At 46.5% G+C, this 20641-nt stretch overlaps 1 protein-coding gene across 1 annotated transcript in view; it reads right to left on the reverse strand.

Annotated features, from left to right (window-relative positions):
* Positions 1-6316: 6316 nt before the first annotated feature.
* Positions 6317-20641, reverse strand: part of JAM2 (junctional adhesion molecule 2) — a 174358-nt gene continuing 160033 nt past the window's right edge. The window contains exon 10 of the mRNA XM_075335063.1: positions 6317-13449. Coding sequence (XP_075191178.1) covers positions 13417-13449 — 33 coding nt within the window. The 3' untranslated portion in view covers positions 6317-13416. The remainder of the gene's footprint in view (positions 13450-20641) is intronic.

Consider the following 20641-nt stretch of genomic DNA (forward strand, 5'->3'; position numbering starts at 1 on the left):
CATTTCCACAGATCTTCAATGCTGCGCTGTCATCATGGTGAGGAGTGAGAATACCTCCGACTGCTCAGCTGTCACTCCATGGAGACTTTTTGGTCCGATGGGCTGGTCATAGTGGAGGCCGGCAATTGGAAGGTTTTTAAGGCCATTTACTAATCATAAGAAAGGTCTGTATGTGTTAATGGAGATGAAGGACTTGATGAGGTTATAATTTATAGCTCTCCCAATATCTGTTTTAGGCCCCTTCATACGTGAGCACAAATAAACGCATGTGTGGCATGTTCTGTTTGGTCTATCCGGGTGTACATGTGTGCCGTCCATGTGTACGTGTGTGCCGTCCATGTGTATGTGTGTGCCGTCCATGTGTACGTGTGTGCCGTCCATGTGTATGTGTGTGCCGTCCATGTGTATGTGTGTGCCGTCCATGTGTACGTGTGTGCCGTCTATGTGCATGTGTGTGCCGTCCATGTGTACGTGTGTGCCGTCCATGTGTACCATTCATGAGTACGTGTGTGCCGTCCATGTGTACCATTCATGTGTACGTGTGTGCCGTCCATGTGTACCGTCCATGTGTACCATCCATGTGTACGTGTGTGCCGTCCATGTGTACGTGTGTGCCGTCCATGTGTACGTGTGTGCCGTCCATGTGTACGTGTGTGCCGTCCATGTGTACGTGTGTGCCGTCCATGTGTACCGTCCATGTGTACCATCCATGTGTACGTGTGTGCCGTCCATGTGTACGTGTGTGCCGTCCATGTGTACGTGTGTGCCATCCATGTGTTATCATTGTGCCACCCATATGTACGTGTGTGCTGTCCGTAAAAAACGCGTGACACTAAATTGAATGGTTTGGATGTGAGAAAGTTGTGCAAGGCCGCCTCCAGGTTTTTGTGGCCCCCTGGCGAAAGGCTCTTATTGGGACCCATGCACAAGCAGACACGCACATACAAGCAACATACGTACACACACACACACACATATATATATATTTAAAGAAAAATTCACAAAGATATATTTGTGTGTGTGTGTGTGTATATATATATATATATATATATATATATATATATATATATATATACAGTGCCTACAAGTAGTATTCAACCCCCTGCAGATTTAGCAGGTTTACACATTCGGAATTAACTTGGCATTGTGACATTTGGACTGTAGATCAGCCTGGAAGTGTGAATTGCAGCAAAAAAGAATGTTATTTCTTTATTTATTTATTTTTTTAAATTGTGTAAAGTTTATTCAGAGGGTCATTTATTATTCAACCCCTCAAACCACAAGAATTCTGTTTGGTTCCCCTAAAGTATTAAGAAGTATTTCAGGCACAAAGAACAATGAGCTTCACATGTTTGGATTAATTATCTCTTTTTCCAGCCTTTTCTGACTAATTAAGACCCTCCCCAAACTTGTGAACAGCACTCATACTTGGTCAACATGGGAAAGACAAAGGAGCATTCCAAGGCCATCAGAGACAAGATCGTGGAGGGTCACAAGGCTGGCAAGGGGTACAAAACCCTTTCCAAGGAGTTGGGCCTACCTGTCTCCACTGTTGGGAGCATCATCCGGAAGTGGAAGGCTTATGGAACTACTGTTAGCCTTCCACGTCCTGGACAGCCTTTGAAGGTTTCCACCCGTGCCGAGGCCAGGCTTGTCCGAAGAGTCAAGGCTAACCCAAGGACAACAAGGAAGGAGCTCCGGGAAGATCTCATGGCAGTGAGGACATTGGTTTCAGTCAATACCATAAGTAACGTACTCCACCGCAATGGTCTCCGTTCCAGACGAGCCCGTAAGGTACCTTTACTTTCAAAGCGTCATGTCAAGGCTCATCTACAGTTTGCTCATGATCACTTGGAGGACTCTGAGACAGACTGGTTCAAGGTTCTCTGGTCTGATGAGACCAAGATCGAGATCTTTGGTGCCAACCACACAAATGACGTTTGGAGACTGGGCACTGCATACGACCCCAAGAATACCATCCCTACAGTCAAGCATGGTGGTGGCAGCATCATGCTGTGGGGCTGTTTCTCAGCCAAGGGGCTTGGCCATCTGGTCCGCATCCATGGGAAGATGGATAGCACGGCCTACCAGGAGATTTTGGCCAAGAACCTCCGCTCCTCCATCAAGGATCTTAAGATGGGTCGTCATTTCATCTTCCAACAAGACAACAACCCAAAGCACACAGCCAAGAAAACCAAGGCCTGGTTCAAGAGGGAAAAAATCAAGGTGTTGCAGTGGCCTAGTCAGTCTCCTGACCTTAACCCAATTGAAAACTTGTGGAAGGAGCTCAAGATTAAAGTCCACATGAGACACCCAAAGAACCTAGATAACTTGGGAGAAGATCTGCATGGAGGAGTGGGCCAAGATAACTCCAAAGACCTGTGCCGGCCTGATCAGGTCTTATAAAAGACGATTATTAGCTGTAATTGCAAACAAGGGTTATTCCACAAAATATTAAACCTAGGGGTTGAATAATAATTGACCCACACTTTTATGTTGAAAATTTATTAAAATTTAACTGAGCAACATAACTTGTTGGTTTGTAAGATTTATGCATCTGTTAATAAATCCTGCTCTTGTTTGAAGTTTGCAGGCTCTAACTTATTTGCATCTTATCAAACCTGCTTAATCTGCAGGGGGTTGAATACTACTTGTAGGCACTGTATATATATATATATATATATATATATATATATATATATATATATATATATATATATATATATATATATATATATATACAGTATATAGACAAATCAATACACAGTGATATGCATTGGCATACATAGATACACATCATACAGTCAGACACAGAGGTATTTTTAATATGGGGAAGTTGGCAGCAGCCTCACTCACCTCCCCTGCTTATCTCCCATCCAGCTCCTCCAGGGCATGTGGCTGTGCCGCACTGCTTGGTGGTCGTCATTAACAGACATGGCTGCGCACAGAGCACATTGACACTGCGGTATATACATCACTGGAGAGGCTGGAGACATACACATTACTGGGGCAGGGGGCATACAGCTCTAGAGGGAGACATTCAGCTCTGGGGGAACTTACAGCTTTAGGGGTAACATACAGCTCTGGGGGAAAACAGCACTGGGGTGGTAGGACATAAGCTGGCTTTACATGCTGCGATATATCTAACAAGATGTCGGCGGGGTCACGTCGGAAGTGACGCACATCCGGCCTCGTTAGTGATATCGTAGCGTGTGACAGCTTTGAACAAGCAGAAATACTCACCTTCTCGTTCATCACTGACACATCGCTCATTTTCTAAAAATTGCACATCCTGTTGTTCATAGTACCCGGGGCAGCACACATCGCTGTGTGTGACACCCCGGGAACGATGAACACAGCTTACCTGCATCCTGGCGGCAATGCGGAAGGAAGGAGGTGGGCGGGATGTTTACGTCCCACTCATCTCCGCCCCTCCGCTTCTATTGGCCGCCTGCCGTCGCTGTGACGCCAAACGTCTCTCGCCCTTCAGCAAGTGGATGTTCGCCGCCCACAGCGAGGTCGTTTGGAAGGTAAGTACGTGTGACGGGGGGTTACAGCATTGTGCGACATGGGCAACAAATTGCCTGTGCCGCACAAACGATGGGGGCGGTGCGATCGCACAATCAATTGCAGAGTGTAATACATACACGTACACATCTCTGAGGTGGTATACAGCACTGGGGTGGGGGGAAACATACAGCTCTGATGGGGTATACAGCACTGAATTGGGTGACATACAGCTCTGATGGGGTATACAATACTGAGGTAGGGCACACAGAGCTCTATGGGGGCATACAACATTGGGATGGGAAACATTCAGCTCTGAGGGGGTATACAGCACTAAGGTAGGGGGACATACCGTACAGCTCTGAGGGGGTATACAACACTGGTGTAGAGGGGACATAAAGCTCTGAGGGGATATACAGAACTGGAGTAGAGGGGACATACAGCTGAGTGGGTATACATTGCTGAGGTGGGGGACATACAGCTTTGAGGGGGTATACAGCACCGGGGTGGGAGGACATACAGCTCTGAGACGGTATACAGCACCAGGGTGGGGGGACATAGAGCTCTGAGGTGGTATATAGCACTGGGGTGAGGGGACATACAGCTCTGAGTATACAGCACGGACGTGGGAGACATACAGCTCTGAGGAGGTATACAGCACTGAGGTAGGGCACATACAAATCTGAGGGGGTATACAGCACTGGGGGCAAGGGGACATACAACTCTGAGGGGGTATACAGCACTGAGGTGAGTGACGTACAGCTCTGAATGGATATACAATGATGAGGTAGGGGACATACAGCACTGGGGTGGGAAACATTCAGCTCTGAGTGGGTATACAGCACTGAGGTGGGGGACATACGGGGTACACAGCACTGGTGTGGGGGTTATACAGCTCTAAGGGGGTATACAGCACTGGGGTGTGTGGTATACGGCACTTAGGTGGAGGGACATACAGCTCAGAGGGTATACAGCATTGGGGTGGGGGACAAAAACCTCTGAGGGTATATACAGCACTGGGGTTGGGACATACAGCTCTGAGGGGGTATACAGAACTGGGGTGGAGGGGACATACCGTACAGCTCTGAGGGGGTATACAACACTGGGGTGGGAGACATACAGCTCTGAGGGGGTATACAGCACTGGGGTGGGAGACATACAGCTCTGATAGGGTATACAGCACTAAGGTGGGGAGGGACATACAGCTCTGAGGGGGTATACAGCACTGAGGTGGGTGACATACAACTCTGAGGGGGCATATAGCACTGGGGTGGGGGACATACAGCTCTGAAGGGGTAAACAGCACTGGTGTGGGGGATATACAGCACTGGGGTGGGGGGACATACAGCTCTGAGGAGGTATACATCGCTTGTGTGGGGGACATACAGCTCTAAGGGGGTATACAGCACTGGGGTGGGGGGACATACAGCTCTGAGGGGGTATACAGCACTGGGGTGGGAGACATACAGCTCTAAGGGGGTATACAGCACTGGGGATGGGGATATACAGCTCTGACAGGGTATACATCACTAAGGGGGGGGGACATACAGCTCTGAGGGGGTATACAGCACTGAGGTGGGTGACATACAGCTCTGAGGGGGTATACAGCACTGAATTGGGTGACATACAGCTCTGATGGGGTATACAGCACTGAATTGGTTGCCATCAGCTCTCATGGGGTATACAATACTGAGGTAGGGCACATAGAGCTCTAAGGGGGCATACAGCATTGGGATGGGAAACATTCAGCTCTGAGGGGGTATACAGCACTAAGGTGGGGGGACATACCGTACAGCTCTGAGGGGGTATACAACACTGGTGTGGAGGGGACATACAGCTCTGAGGGGATATACAGAACTGGAGTAGAGGGGACATACAGCTGAGTGGGTATACATTGCTGAGGTGGGGAACATACAGCTTTGAGGGGGTATACAGCACCGGGGTGGGAGGACATACAGCTCTGTAACGGTATACAGTACCAGGGTGGGGGGACATAGAGCTCTGAGGTGGTATATAGCACTGGGGTGAGGGGACATACAGCTCTGAGTATACAGCACGGACGTCGGAGACATACAGCTCTGAGGAGGTATACAGCACTGAGGTAGGGCACATACACATCTGAGGGGGTATACAGCACTGGGGCAAGGGGACATACAACTCTGAGGGGGTATACAGCACTGGGGTGGGGGACATACAGCTCTGGGGGGTATACAGCACTGGAGTGGGGGACATACAGCTCTGGGGGGTATACAGCACTGGGGTGGAGGGGACATACAGCTCTGAGGGGGTATACATCACTGGGGTGGAGGAGACATACAGCTCTGAGGGGGTATACATCACTGGGGTGGAGGGGACATATAGCTCGGCGGTGGCAGGACGCTGGCAGCGTTGCGGCTTCATCTGTGGGACTGGAGCACACTGAGCGCTAGCTCCGCCCACAGATAAACATGAATGCCCCTGTGTGCAACAGAGCCCCCTCCCTTTCTCAAGCCTCTAAATTCTGAGATTGCTGTTAAAAAAATTTTGTATTTTTTTTTTAAATAGCTACAATTTTGTAATTTACACAAGGGTTAAAAAGTGAAACCGGACCCCACAATTTATTGCTCGATTTCTCCGGTACGTGATAATGCCACATTCATCATCCGCAACTAGTGTTTGGCCGGAAGATGAAAACAGGCTTATGCGCTACAGAGTTAAGATGAGCCTTAAATGCAAAGATTCTCCAACCATGCAATGTATACACCAATTTACCATTTTGTGGCCATCACTATGGAAAGATATAAAATCAATAAATGCAAGACACAAAAGCTTTACCACAAAGGAGAAAAAACACTTTATTTGTCACAATATTCTACATCATGTTATACATCATATATTCTTAAAAAAAAAAAAGTGCTAAGCTATCTATATGTTCATCTTACGGCATGCACAAAAGAAGATGAATATGCTGTAACACGTCCTTGAGACGCTCTAGTGCAATTCATATCAGAAGCAAAACACATTATCAAACTTTACAGGCCTGTGAGGGTCGTCAAACTATATATAGTCAGTAGAAAAAATGTATACAGTCTCATGAACTTTAAATTAAGGCACATTTATTAAACAAAAATAAAATTTCAAAGAAAAATATTTTTTAAGTATTTTTTTTAGCAAGATGGAATCATTTTTATCAATATATAAGGTTATACATTCCAATACCAGTGACAGGCACAAGATGGGTACCCAACACATGGCCCAAAACGGCCGACGGTGATTTTTGATGTTTTATGAAAAATAATGTAATGCACAAAAACTAGGAGTTATCTGCAAAGTCTTTTGTTTCCAAGTAGATGGGACTTGTGTGGTTTTATTTAGTTATTATTTTATTCACTTATATAAGTATGTCTTTAGAGTGAGGGAAGAAACCCAGATATCCTTGAATACAGGACCGCTGAGCAGTAAAGCATCAATTTTAACTACTGAGCCAAAATGCTGCGTTTGGATCTCATTCACACAAGTGTAGGTGCAAAACAGGTGTCCAATCTTCTTTAGGTGCCTAGTGTCTCAACTATCGTAAAATAAGAGATAAAAGGGGTATCCTAATCAAAAAATGTAAAGATGCATGGAAATTAGTTTATCACAAGAAAAGTTTTTATTACACTTCAGGATTAAAACATGTTACAAAGCACATATAGAATCGTGGTGGGGTCAGCTTCCCAACTCAAGAGTTTCGCCATTATGGCTTCTTCAAAGGGCATTATCAACCTCCATATAAATACCAATTTTTTTTTCCAACAATAAGGCCTCATTCACAATTTAATATTTTTGCATCAGTGTTTGTATGCCAAAGCCAAGAGTGGAACTTTCAAAGAAAAACTATCATTGAAAGGTTGACACCTGTTCTGTGTTTGGGAGACAATCCTGTTTTGGCAAATAGTGATGAAGTACTAATGTCTGAATGAGGTCTAAACGAGTATACGAATTATCCTCATGGGACTCTTGGTCAAATATTAACCAATAGCATTAAATGGTATGAATAAAAATAATTCTGAAATGCATTAATATATGTTTAAAAAACTTTCACTAGAAACAACTAGTTAAATAGCAGTCAGTGCTGACCTATTGGGGCGGGGGCCCAGCCTCACTGCATGTGTCTTAAGGTGGTGTCACACATAGTGACGCAGCAGCGATTACGACCAGCGATCTGACCTTATCAGGATCGCTGCTGCGTCGTTACATGGTCGCTGGTGAGCTGTCAAACAGGCAGATCTCACCAGCGACCAGTGATCAGCCCCCAGCCAGCAGCGACGCGTGGAAGCGTAACTAAGGTAAATATCGGGTAACCAAGGAAAGCACTTCTCTTGGTTACCCGATATTTACCTTAGTTACTAGCGTCCGCCGCTCTCACGCTGCCAGTGTCGGCTCCCTGTTCCCTGCACTCCTAGCCAGAGTACACATCGGGTTAATTACCCGATGTGTATTCCAGCTACGTGTCGCTGCTGGCTGGGGGCTGGTCACTGGTGAGATCTGCCTGTTTGACAGCTCACCAGCGCCAGCGTGAGAGTGGCGGACTCTAGTAACTAAGGTAAATATCGGGTAACCAAGGAAAGGGCTTACCTTGGTTACCCGATGTTTACCCTGGTTACCCGATGTTTACCCTGGTTACAGCTTACCGCAGGCTGCCAGACGCCGGCTCCCTGCTCGCTTCAGTTCGTCGCTCTCTCGCTGTCACACACAGCGATGTGTGCTTCACAGCGGGAGAGCAATGTCCAAAAAATGAAGCAGGACATTCAGCAACGACCGGCAACCTCACAGCAGGGGCCAGCTCGTTGCTGGATGTCACACACAGCGACAGCGACGGGACATTGCTGCTACGTCACAGAAAATGGTGACTTAGCAGCGACGTCGTTGTCGTCGTCGTCGCTGTGTGTGACATCACCTTTAGTCTTTGCTTTTCTTAAAGTGTGGGCTTTACCAGAATTCAGACTCACTACCTCTGGCGTGGCAGGCAGGAGCTTTAATGTTGAGGCACTGGTTGCACTGCTAGTGATGATGGCGACACTTGGCAGTCAGGCACCTGACCTCACCACGATTTTATACATCCATTGTAACTAGTTTTTATTCTTTAAGTATAATAAAAACTTTCCTGTGGTAAACTTATTTCCAGAGAGCTTCAGTTTCAAGAAGATGTATCCTCCTTCCATCTTATTTTGCAATAGGAGAGATGGGAGGCACCTGAAACTAGATGGAGTGTAGTTTAATGAAGAACGGATCACTAGTGATGAGCGGGCACTACCATGCTCAGGTGCTCGGTACTGGTAACTGGTGATGAGTGGGCACTACCATGCTCAGTACTCCTAACTAGTGATGAGTGAGCACTACAATGCTCGGGTGCTCGATACTTGTAACTAGTGATGAGGGAGCACTACCATGGTCGGGTGCTCGATACTTGTAACTAGTGATGAGCGGGCACTACCATGCTCGGGTGCTCTGTACTCGTAATTAGTGATGAGCGGGCACTACCATGCTCGGGTGCTCAGTACTCGTAACTAGTGATGAGTGAGCACTACCATGCTCGGGTGCTCGATACTTGTAACTAGTGATGAGGGAGCACTACCATGGTCGGGTGCTCGATACTTGTAACTAGTGATGAGCGGGCACTACCATGCTCAGGTGCTCAGTACTGGTAACTGGTGATGAGTGGGCACTACCATGCTCGGTACTGGTAACTAGTGATGAGCGAGCACTACCATGTTCGGGTGCTCGGTAGTGGTAACTGGTGATGAGTGGGCACTACCATGCTCGGTACTGGTAACTAGTGATGAGCGGGCACTACCATGCTCGGGTGCTTGATACTTATAACTAGTGATGAGCGAGCACTACCATGCTCAGGTGCTCCATACTGGTAAGGAGCAGTTGGATACTCGGATAGGCGCGACTTGAGCACCTGAAAATAATGGAAGTCAATGGAGGAGTAGACCATTTTTATGGAAGAATTCCCGGAAAAATGCTTGATTCCTCCATTGACTTGCATTATACTTGGGTGCTTATGTTGCCCCAATCCAAGCATCCAACTGGTCTTAATGAGTACCTGAGCATGGTAGTGTTCGCTCTTCATTAGTTATGAGTACCCAGCACCCGGGCATGGTAGTGCCCGCTCGTCACTACTGATCACCTATTTTGTACCTACACTTGAGTGAAGTAGATCATACAAGTCCCATTTTCTTGGAAATATCAGATTGTTCAGATAGATTTTTCATTTACCTTTTGAGTTTAACCAACTTAGAGAATTTTTATTCTTGTTGTAAACACCATCTTCTTACATTCTTCATTGTTTTGTTTGAGGTTATATTGACCCGAGCATACATTGCACAACTGTACGTTTGGGTCAGGAGACCCATGATCAGTCCTGACATTATTGTCTGTATAAGGACTGTAAAATACAGCCATCTGAACCAGGCATTTCTCGAATTCTCAACAACCTCCTAAAGGGCTTCAATGTCTTCTCAATTAATAGCTAAGAGATCTCAACCCTCTTGGGTCCCATTTGGTCTGCCATTATGAGTTGTCAGTCCTTTTTCCGATAATGTACTTGAAGCATCTTCGATGGATCCCCATGCTAATCACTGGCAGTAATCTGCACAAGACCTTACACTTTAAATATATACAATTACAGACTATAAAGGACTGCAACATCCAAAGTACTGAAGTCCAACATGTTGTGTCTGGTATTGGGTCTACGTTGGTTGACACCAGATTGCCAATACATTTTTCTATTGTAATCTTGATCTGAAAGTAGTTGTGTGGACGTAAAGGGAACATGTATGTCTTCTAGCCCCCAAAGTCATACCTAGAGGGTCATTAGAGGTCTAGAAGAAGAAGAAGGGCCTATGGGGACTCTAGCTCTAACATAGCATTCCTACCAACATACACTATGGCAGAGGACAACCCCAGAAGCCATTGACTATAAATCGGGTCACTTTTTGTGTGGTTTGGGGCTTTATAAACTCTATAGCCTGAGTGTAGTTATTACAATATATATTTACACAGAGAAAAAGGAACAAGGATAAAGGAACACTCGTCAAGGCTGCTGGCATGGAGAACCTGAAGATCTTCCAAAAGATCTTCAGTTTAAGTTTTGGGAAATTCAGCCCAGGTTTCGTAATGAATGTTAGTTAATAGGAAAATTACCATTTTTCCACATTTTTGGATTGTACATATAGTTGGACTGGAAAATATATTGAAATATCAAGGCAGCTATATTACAATGGCTGAAAAGAGCCATATTGTTACTCATCATCTAGTGGCACATGCCCTCAACCCTATTGTGGCTACATTGCATCTGGAGCCAAATTAGGTCACCCATGGAGGCATATGAGACCTCTACATTACCTCCAATTTCATATGAAGGCACCAATAAATCTTTTTTTCTAAAACAAATGTCATACATAGAGCAGAATGGTGATGTATACTTGAGAAGATCCAAACTGATCTTCAGATTCTTCATCATCATCTAATGAGACATACTGTAGGACTAGTTACACCAAATATCTATCCAAAAAATTGTAGTTGTCCTGCTAGAATATGAAATGTCATGATGTATAGTCCCTAGTTCCTAATATTTAATCACAATAGAACAGGAAACGTGATCTTCATGTCCGTGAAGATTAAATTTATTGCTATTTATAAAAAATAAAAACACAAGGCTCTCGACTATGTAAATCATATATATGTATAATACAATAACCAAAATCTTGGCAAAAAAATCAGAACAAAAATTAAATTATTAAAAGACTCCTTTGATTATTGTGTAGGATTTTGGAACCTACAGACATAGTAAAATAAAATGTACAGAGAATGCAGCTCATCCTACAAAAATGCGGACAACGCCAATTTGACCTTTTTGATGTATATGTTGTATATATAAATGGTAGTAAGATGGAGGTACAGAAGAAGCCACCATTCTGGACCACCGTTATGTAAAAGTTGACTTTGAGTCAGAAGACTTAACGCCTCTGAGGCTGTTGAGTTTGAGTCTGTAGGTCCGTGGCCTTCCGGACGTCTGAACTCGGCCAAACCTGAAATGTCTGTGGTCTACACCCTGGTTATAAATGTCCATTGCCACTATTTTCAACACAAAAATTAACTTCTGTATCAAAGCTGTATTAGGCATTGTCTACTACTACCTACACAGAAGAAACCCAATAGTCTACATCAGCCGTTTTTGTAATTCTCCCCTTATTGGATTTTATAAGCTGGCCAGTGATGATACTATCTATATGGGATGCAGATAAAGCAGTCATAACTGATCAGTGTCATAACATGAGGACAGACACCACAGGAGTAGTTACACTAGGCACAAAATTCTTAGGGGGCAAAAAAACTAATAAAGTAGTTTTAAAAAGTGGTGTTGCTAGTGCCGAGGATCCAGGGCATTGGGCATGCTCCAGACTTCTTTCCTGGAACCTCAAATCTCCAGGCAAGAGTTTCTTCGAAATTTATGGGAATCAACATGACACTGATACAGTTCGGTGCTATGGTAGAGCCAGGAGCCATACGCTCCCTGCCCCACCAATATCTGTACTGTAGGCCATGGACTTCTGTAGGACTATGGCCTATAAGATGTCTGCGTCCAAGCACACAACTGCACTACACCATGCTTTGTGATATCGTTTATTAGGTCCATAGAAATCTGATTACTAATTTTTACTTTCCAACATGGGAAAAAATAATAAAGAAACAACTAAAAAGTGGTGTTCCTAACGTCGAACATCCAGGGCATTGGGCACGTTCTCCAGACCTCTTTTACTGGTTACTCAAAACTCCAGGCAAGAGTTTCTTCAAATTTTATTGGAATGAACATGACACTGATACAGTTCGGTCCTGTGGTAGAGCCAGGAGCCATATGCTCCCTGCCCCACCAATATCTGTACTGCAGGCCATGGGCTTCTATAGGACTATGGCCTATAATATGTCAGTGTCCAAGCGCAGAACTGCACTACGCCACGTGCTGCCACGCTCTGTGATATGGCTTATTAGCCCCATAGAAATCTGATAATTAATTTTTACTTTCCAACATGGGAAAAATAGTAACTGGGCAGGGGCATAGCTACAGGGGATGGAGAGATCTGATACCGGAGAGTGTTCAAAGCACACCAAACTGGAAAATGGGTGGAATTTAATCTAAACCTACCCAAAAAATTGGGAATCACTGGTTATTTTTTGGGGTGGGATTTATAGGACCCAATTGAGGGCATTGAGATGTAAGTAAATACATCAAAAGGCCACCACATCAGAAGACACCATTGTTATACGGCACATGGTGGTTGGGACAATCACGTGACACCTCTGGTGCTAGGATCTCCATATTCTATACATAGGCCAAGAACTTTTCAGCTATTTGAAGGCATACAACATTATGTAGAAGTGATGTAAATAATGTCATCTTTTTCTAGTAAATTGCCCCCTTAGAATACCTCTTTGCTTGCTAGGGTTAACATTTCCTACACATCCAGCGGGGCTTCTGTTCTATGTTAGGCCACACAATATGATATAGCAATAAATCGCTTTATATACACATACGACATTTCCTTTAACATTCATGCACTGTTTAGCCTGTGTAAAAATAGCTACTAGAACAATACGAGCGGAGAATGTCTTTCCCGGCAGATACGTTTCCAAGAGACGGAGGTAATATCTTTTGCCTCCATAATGGCCGAAGTCTCAGCAGGAAAATACTCAATAGGTCACAGTTCAACTACTTCACCCCCATCCGGATTAGAGCATAAAAAAATCCTCTTTTTGTTCCCCTCCCCCATGGTCGATTACATTTCTTTTCTTGTAAAAATAGATACTTTTATAAGTCAATCTTATTCGCAATGGAGTGTGCCATCTCGGCAAAATAGTAGCCAGAAGGCCACCGTTATCTCCTCATATCACAAAGGACTTTGTGTGCTTGAAATCCTGGAGAAAAAAAAAAGAAGAGGCGTTACATTGATAAATGTATATAAACTAGATGCATAATTTTTCATTTTCAACTGTATTTTTTTACAATTTCTACAAGAAAAATAATTCTAGAATTTTACTTTTTACAGTTTTTGCACCAATAATGGATCTTTATACTGAGTACAGAGCAAAAACAAAGAATAAGCATCAAAAAAGAACTGTGGGCAGGAGATTTCTATAAATCCCATCCACTTTCCTGGAAATGTACGTCAAAAACTCACCAAAAGCTCATCGCGGGAACGTAGCCCAACTCTCCAATCAAAACCGGTCGTTTTTGAACTTCTCATGGTTTTTGAAGAGTTAAGGCCCCGTCACACGCTCCGATATATCGAGTGATCGCACCCGCCCCTGTCGGTTGTGCGTCACGGGCAATTTATTGCCCGTGGCGCACAATGTCGTTAACCCCCGTCACACTTACTTACCTCCCTAACGACGTCGCTGTGGGCGGCGAATATCCTCTTCCTGAAGGGGGAGGGACGTTCGGCGTCACAGCAACGTCACACAGCGGACGCCCAATAGAAGCGGAGGGGCGGAGATGAGCGGCCGTAACATCCCGCCCACCTCCTTCATTCCTCATTCCCGGTGGGATGCAGGTATGCTGTGTTCATCGTTCCCGGAGTGTCACACGGAGCGATGTGTGCTGCCTCGGGAACGACGAACCACCGGCGTACAGAAGGTGGAACGACATTATGAAAATGAACGACGTGTCAACGAGCAACGATCAGGTGAGTATTTTTGCTCGTTAACAGTCGTTCGGAGGTGTCACACGCGACGACAACTCTAATGATGCCGGATGTGCGTCACGAATTCCGTGACTCCGATGACATATCGTTAGATATATCGTATCGTGTGATGGGGCCTTTACTCTCAAACATCTCTGACCACCACCCAACTACCTCCCAAATCCCTAAACCAACAACTCCACCCCTTCATAACCAAGTCATAGTTTGCTTTAGCAGTTTTATTTTCCACTTCTTTCGAAGCCATAACTTTTTTTTTTCTAAAGGGAACCTGTCGCCAGATTTGGTGACAATAAGCTGCGGCCACCACCAGTGAGCTCTTATATACAGCATTCCAAAATACTGTATATAAGAGCCAACGCCGCTGTGTATAACATAAAATCACTTTCATAATACTCACCTGCAGGGTGGTCCGGTCCAATGGGTGTTGCTGCTCTCCGGTCGATAAGTGTCGCTGCTCTCAGGTCCAGTGCCTCCTCTCTGCTGTGATCGCCATCCTCCTTCTACCCAACCCAGTGTGGATGACGCATCTACATCATCCACACAAGCTGGCATTAAGGTCATGCACAGGCACACTTTGATCTTCCCTAATCTGAGCAGATCAAAGTATTGTAGTGCGCATGCGTGGGTGGTCTTTAACCTTTCCTCGTGCCTGCGTGTTACAGTACTTTGATCTGCCCTCAACAGATCAAAGTGCCCCTGCGCAGGACCACAATGCCAGCTTGTGTGGATGATGTAGACGCGTCAACCATAATGGGCTGGGTAGAAAGAGGATGGCGACCGCAGCGGAGAGGAGGCGCCGCACCGAAGAGCAGTGATGCCCATCAGACTGGACCACCCTACAGGTGAGTATTAGGAAAGTGATTTTTATGCTCTACAGAGCGGCCTGGACTCTTATATACAGTATTCTAGAATGCTGTATATAAGAGCTCTCTGGTGGTGGCTGCGGCCTATAGTCCTCAAATCTGGTGACAGGTTCCCTTTAATTTTTCTATCAACAGCAGGACTTTTTTTTTTTCATTTTTTAGTAGCCAAAAAGAAAAAAACAAAAACAATTTTGTAAAAAAAATTGGGTTCATATAGTCACTTTCTAAAGATATATGACTTTTTATTTTTCTGTGCATGAAGCTGTGGGAGAATTTGTTTTCGTAGTGGAGAGCGGACAATTTTATTGGTTTCAGCATGGCGTCCAGATGAAGTTTTGATAACTGTTATTACATATTTTGGGGGGAGGTGCAGTGACAGAAAAAATGTAAATTCGGACATCTTATTTTCCTCTGTTTATGGTATTTACATAGGTTACTATACATTACATATATATATTTATACTAGCTGTACTACCCGGCTTCGCCCGGGTTAATAACTGCTGTTAACAAAGAAGGGAATTTTGTTTACTTACCGTAAATTCCTTTTCTTCTAGCTCCAATTGGGAGACCCAGACAATTGGGTGTATAGCTATTGCCTCTGGAGGCCACACAAAGTATTACACTTAAAAGTGTAAGGCCCCTCCCCTTCTGGCTATACACCCCCAGTGGGATCACTGGCTCACCAGTTTTAGTGCCAAAGCAAGAAGGAGGAAAGCCAATAACTGGTTTAAAGACCAATTCAATCCGAGGAAACATCGGAGAACTGAACCATACCACATGAACAACATGTGTACCCGAAAAAACAGAAAAACCCCGAGAAAACAGGGCGGGTGCTGGGTCTCCCAATTGGAGCTAGAAGAAAAGGAATTTACGGTAAGTAAACAAAATTCCCTTCTTCTTTGTCGCTCCATTGGGAGACCCAGACAATTGGGATGTCCAAAAGCAATCCCTGGGTGGGTAAAAGAATACCTCATGATAGGGCCGTCAAACGGCCCTCTCCTACAGGTGGCCAACCGCCGCCTGAATGACTTATCTACCTAGGCTGGCGTCTGCCGAAGCGTAGGTATGCATCTGATAATGCTTGGTAAAAGTAAGTAGACTCGACCAGGTGGGTGCCTGACCCACCTGCTGAGCCGTAGCCTGGTGCCGTAATGCCCAGGATGCACCCACGGCTCTGGTAGAATGGGCCTTCGGCCTTGAGAGAACCAGAAGCCCAGTAGAACTGTAGGTTTCAAGAATTGGTTCCTCGAGCCCCCGAGCAAGGGTGGATCTGGAAGCTTGCGACTGTTTACGCCGACCAGCGACAAGGACAAAGAGTGCATCCGGGTGGCGCAGGAGCGCCATGCGGGAAGTAGAACCTGAGTGCTCTCACCAGAACCAACAGATGCAAATCTTTCTGAAATTGATGGACTGGACGAGGACACAAAGAAGGTGAGGTGATATCCTGATTGATATGAAAATGGGATACCACCTTAGGGAGAAATTCCGGAACCGGACGCAGAACTACCCTGTCCTGGTGAAGGACCAGGAAGGGAGTTTGTATGAGAGCGTTGCTAGCTCGGAAACTCTCCTAAGAGACGAGACCATTACTAGAAGGCCACTGCCCGTGAAAAACGGGAAGGGAGACATCCTTCAAAGGCTCGAAAGGCGGCATCTGGAGAGCAATTAGAACCTTGTTCAGATCTCAGGGCTCTAACGGCCGCTTGTACGGAGTGCTGAGAAGACAAACTCCCCGTAGGAACGTGCGTACCTGAGGAAGTCGTCGTTTCTGAAAAAATACAGATAGCGCTGAGACTTGTCCCTAAAGGGAACTGAGCGACAACCCATTTTCCTACCTAGATTGCAGGAAGGAAGGAAACATAGACGATGCAACCGGCCAGGGAGAAACACCCTGCGCCGAGCACCGAGATAAGAACATCTTCCACGTCCTGTGGTCAATCTTGGCGGACGTTGGTATGCTAGCCTGTCTCATGGTGGCAACCACGTCCTGAGGTAATCCTGACGACACTAGGTTCCAGGACTCAATGCCACACCATCCGGTTGAGGGCCGTAGAATTCAAATGGAAGAATGGCCCTTGAGACAGCCAGTCTGATTGGTCTGGTAGTGCCCCCGGTTAGCCTACCGTGAGGCACCACAGAACCGAGTACCACAACATCCTCGGCCAATTTGTAGCGACGAGGATGGCGCGGCCGCAGTCGGTCTTGATCTCGCGCAGTACTCTGGGCAACAATGCCAGAGGTGGCACCTAAGGTAGCTGGAACTGCGACCAATGCTGAACTAAGGCGTTTGCCGCCAGAGCTCGATGATTGTGAAACCGTGCCATGAAGCTGGCACATTGTTGTTGTGCCGTGACGCCATTAGATCGACGTCCGGCCTCTGTCAGCGGCGCCAGATCTCCTGAAACCCGTCCGGGTGAGGAGACCATACTCTTTCGGCCACACCTCAGCGACTTAGGAAGTCAGCTTCCTAGTTTCCACACTTGGGATGTGAATTGTGGATATGGTGGATGCCGTGTCTTCCACCCACATCAGAACCTGCCGGACTTCCTGGAAGGCTTGCCGGTTGCGCGTTCTTCCTTGGTGGTTGATGTATGCCACCGCTGTGGAGCTGTCCGACTGAAGTCGGATATGCTTGCTTTCCAGCCGCTGTTGGAAGGATTGTAGGGCAAGATACACTGCTCTGTGTTCAAGAACATTGATCTGAAGAGTGGACTCTTGCTGAGTCCACGTACCCTGAGCGCTGTAGTGGAGAAAAACTGCTCCCCACCCTGATAGACTCGCGTCTGTCGTAACTATCGCCCAGGACGGGGATAGGAAGGACCTTCTTTTTGACCAAGAGGTGAGAAGAAGCCACCACCGTAGAGATTCCTTGGCCGCCTGAGAAAGAACGACGACTCTGTTGAGGGACGTCGACTCCTCGTCCCATTGGCGGAGAATGTCCCATTGTAGTGGACGCAGTAAAACTGCGCGAAAGGAACTGCCTCCATTGCTACCATCTTACGTAGGAAGTGCATGAGGCGTCTCAATGTGTGCGACTGGTTCTTAAAGAAGAGCTTGCAGCCCGTAGTGAATGCTGTTTGTCTAGCGGCAGCTTCACTATCGCTGAGAGAGCAAGAAACTCTATGCCTAGATATGTTATCGATAGGGTCGGGGTCGGATCTGACTTTAAAAAGTTGATGATCCACCCAAAACTCTAGAGAGTCTCCAGCGCAACGTTCGGGCAGTGTTGGCATGTTTCCTAAGAGAGTGCCTTGACAAGTAGATCGTCTAAATACGGGACCACAGAGTGACCCTGAGAGTGCAGGACTGTGACTACTGCTGCCCTGACCTTGGCGAAGACCAGTTGGACTGTCGCTAGCCGGAAGGTAGAGCTACGAACAGAGGGTGTTCGTCTCCTATAACGAAGCGTAGAAACGCTAGTGCTCTGGATCAATCGGCACGTGTGGATAAGCATCCTTGATGCCTAATGATGCTAGGAAATATCCTTGGGACCTTGAGGCGATGACATGGCGGAGGGATTCCATCCGGAACCGCCTGGTGTCCACGAGCTTGCTGAGCATTTTTAGATCCAGAACGGGACGGAACGGCCCGTTGTTATAGGTACCGCAAAGAATTTGGGGTAAAAACCGTGACCTTGTTCCTGAAGAGGAACGGGGGTCATCACTCTTTCTGCCTATAGAGTGCACCCTGTTTGCAGAAGAGCAGCGGCCCGGCCGGGAGGTGGAGAAATTCTGAAGAATCGAGTTGGAGGACGAGAAGTGAGCTCTATCCTGTACCCGTGAGACAGAATGTCTCACACTCAATGGTCATTGACCTATGGCAGCTAAATATCGCCAAGGCGGGAGAGCCTGCTACCGACCGAGGCCGCAAGTCATGAGGAAGCCGCCTTGGAAGCGGGTTTTCAGACTGTCGCTTTTTTGGGCGAGACTGAGCCCGCTAAGAATCTTAGCTCCTCTGATCCTTTTGAGTCCACATTGGACGAGGAAAAATGGGACCTGCCCGAGCCTCGAAAAGGCCGAAAACCCCGACTGCCTCTTGCTCTGTTGGGGTTTGTTGTGTCCGGGCTGAGGAAAGGATGAATCCTTACCCCTGGACTGTTTGATGGTTACATCCAACGCTCACCAAACAGTCGGTCAGCAGAAAAAGGCAACTGGTTAGGCAACCTTTTTTGGAAGCAGAATCTGCCTTCCATTCACTTAACGAGCAGACCAGGCTCTGCTTAAAAACACGGAGTAGCGAAGGCTACCGCCGCACGGTTCGCAGAGTCCAGGACAACCTGAATCGCGTAAGAAACAAATGCAGACATTTGAGAGGTTAAGGATGCCACCTGCGGCACAGATGTACGTGTAACCGTGTCAATCTGTGTAAGACAAGCTGAAATAGCTTGGAGTGCCCCAAGGGAGAGAATGCCGGAGCCAACGGTGCGCCGACAGCCTCATAGATGGCTTTCGACCAGAGATCCATCTGTCTGTCAGTGGCATCTTTGAGTTTGCAGTTCCATCTCCCACTGCAACTATGGATCTAGCTACAAGCCTGGAGATTGGAGGATGCCGCTCGGGACATTGGGTCCAGTCCTTGACCAAGTCAGGGGACAGGGATAACGTGTATCCTAAGCCGTTTGGAGAAGCGCATATCTGGATAAGCGTGGTGTTCCTGGACTGCCTCTCTGAAGGCAGAGTGGTCCAGAAAAATACGTGAAGCTGACTCCTCCACTGGAGGAGCTGTGAGAAATAACCCACATTCTATAGATGGACGCTATAAGATTATTTACTATGGCGTCACAATCAGGTGTATCCAGATTGAGAGCGGTCTCAGGATCAGAATCCTGAGCCGCTACTTCCGCCTCATTACACAGCGAGTCCTTCTGTTAGGACCCTGATGAAACCGAGGCCGCTCATAGCGAGCCCACTTAGGCTGTCTGGGACTGACGTCCGTGCAGAGCCGTGACTCTGGGATGCGTGTGACATTCCCGGAGCTGTTAGTTATTCACACTGAGGGGGGCCATGGATCAATGATTCAACAGTGCCCATATTGTGAGAGACATGTCCGGACTGCTAGGCTTCTAGTATCATAGCCATAGTCTCAGAAAAACTGTCAGTAAATACTGCAGACACCGTCCTCATCCCCTGGCCATTAGTGCATACAATGGGAGTCTATGTACCTGCCGGCCGTATAGCCGTACATGCTGTACCAGCTGTATAGAAAAACATGTGGTTCTGCACCTTTGTTTTACACAGAGAATATGCTGATAACTCCTCCGCATAATCCAGGAGGGTATATACAACGTGCGACCAAACAGTGCAATGTATATAGTACAAGCATATCTATAAGTGCACTTCTGCACTAGTGGGGTTAGCACCACAGGTGCTGCTTAACGCCTGTTACAGCGATTGTGTGCTATCAGAATGCCAGGGTCTTCCACACTTGTCTCTGTATCGTACAGAAACTGACACTAATGGCTGCCGGTGTCCTTGTAGAGAAGGAAGCCGTGGGCGTGCCTGAGAAAGTGCGGGAATCCGGACTCACAGTGCACACAGTGAGAGG

Source organism: Anomaloglossus baeobatrachus, chromosome 2, assembly GCF_048569485.1.
Source record: "Anomaloglossus baeobatrachus isolate aAnoBae1 chromosome 2, aAnoBae1.hap1, whole genome shotgun sequence".
NCBI classification, from domain to species: Eukaryota; Metazoa; Chordata; class Amphibia; order Anura; family Aromobatidae; genus Anomaloglossus; species Anomaloglossus baeobatrachus.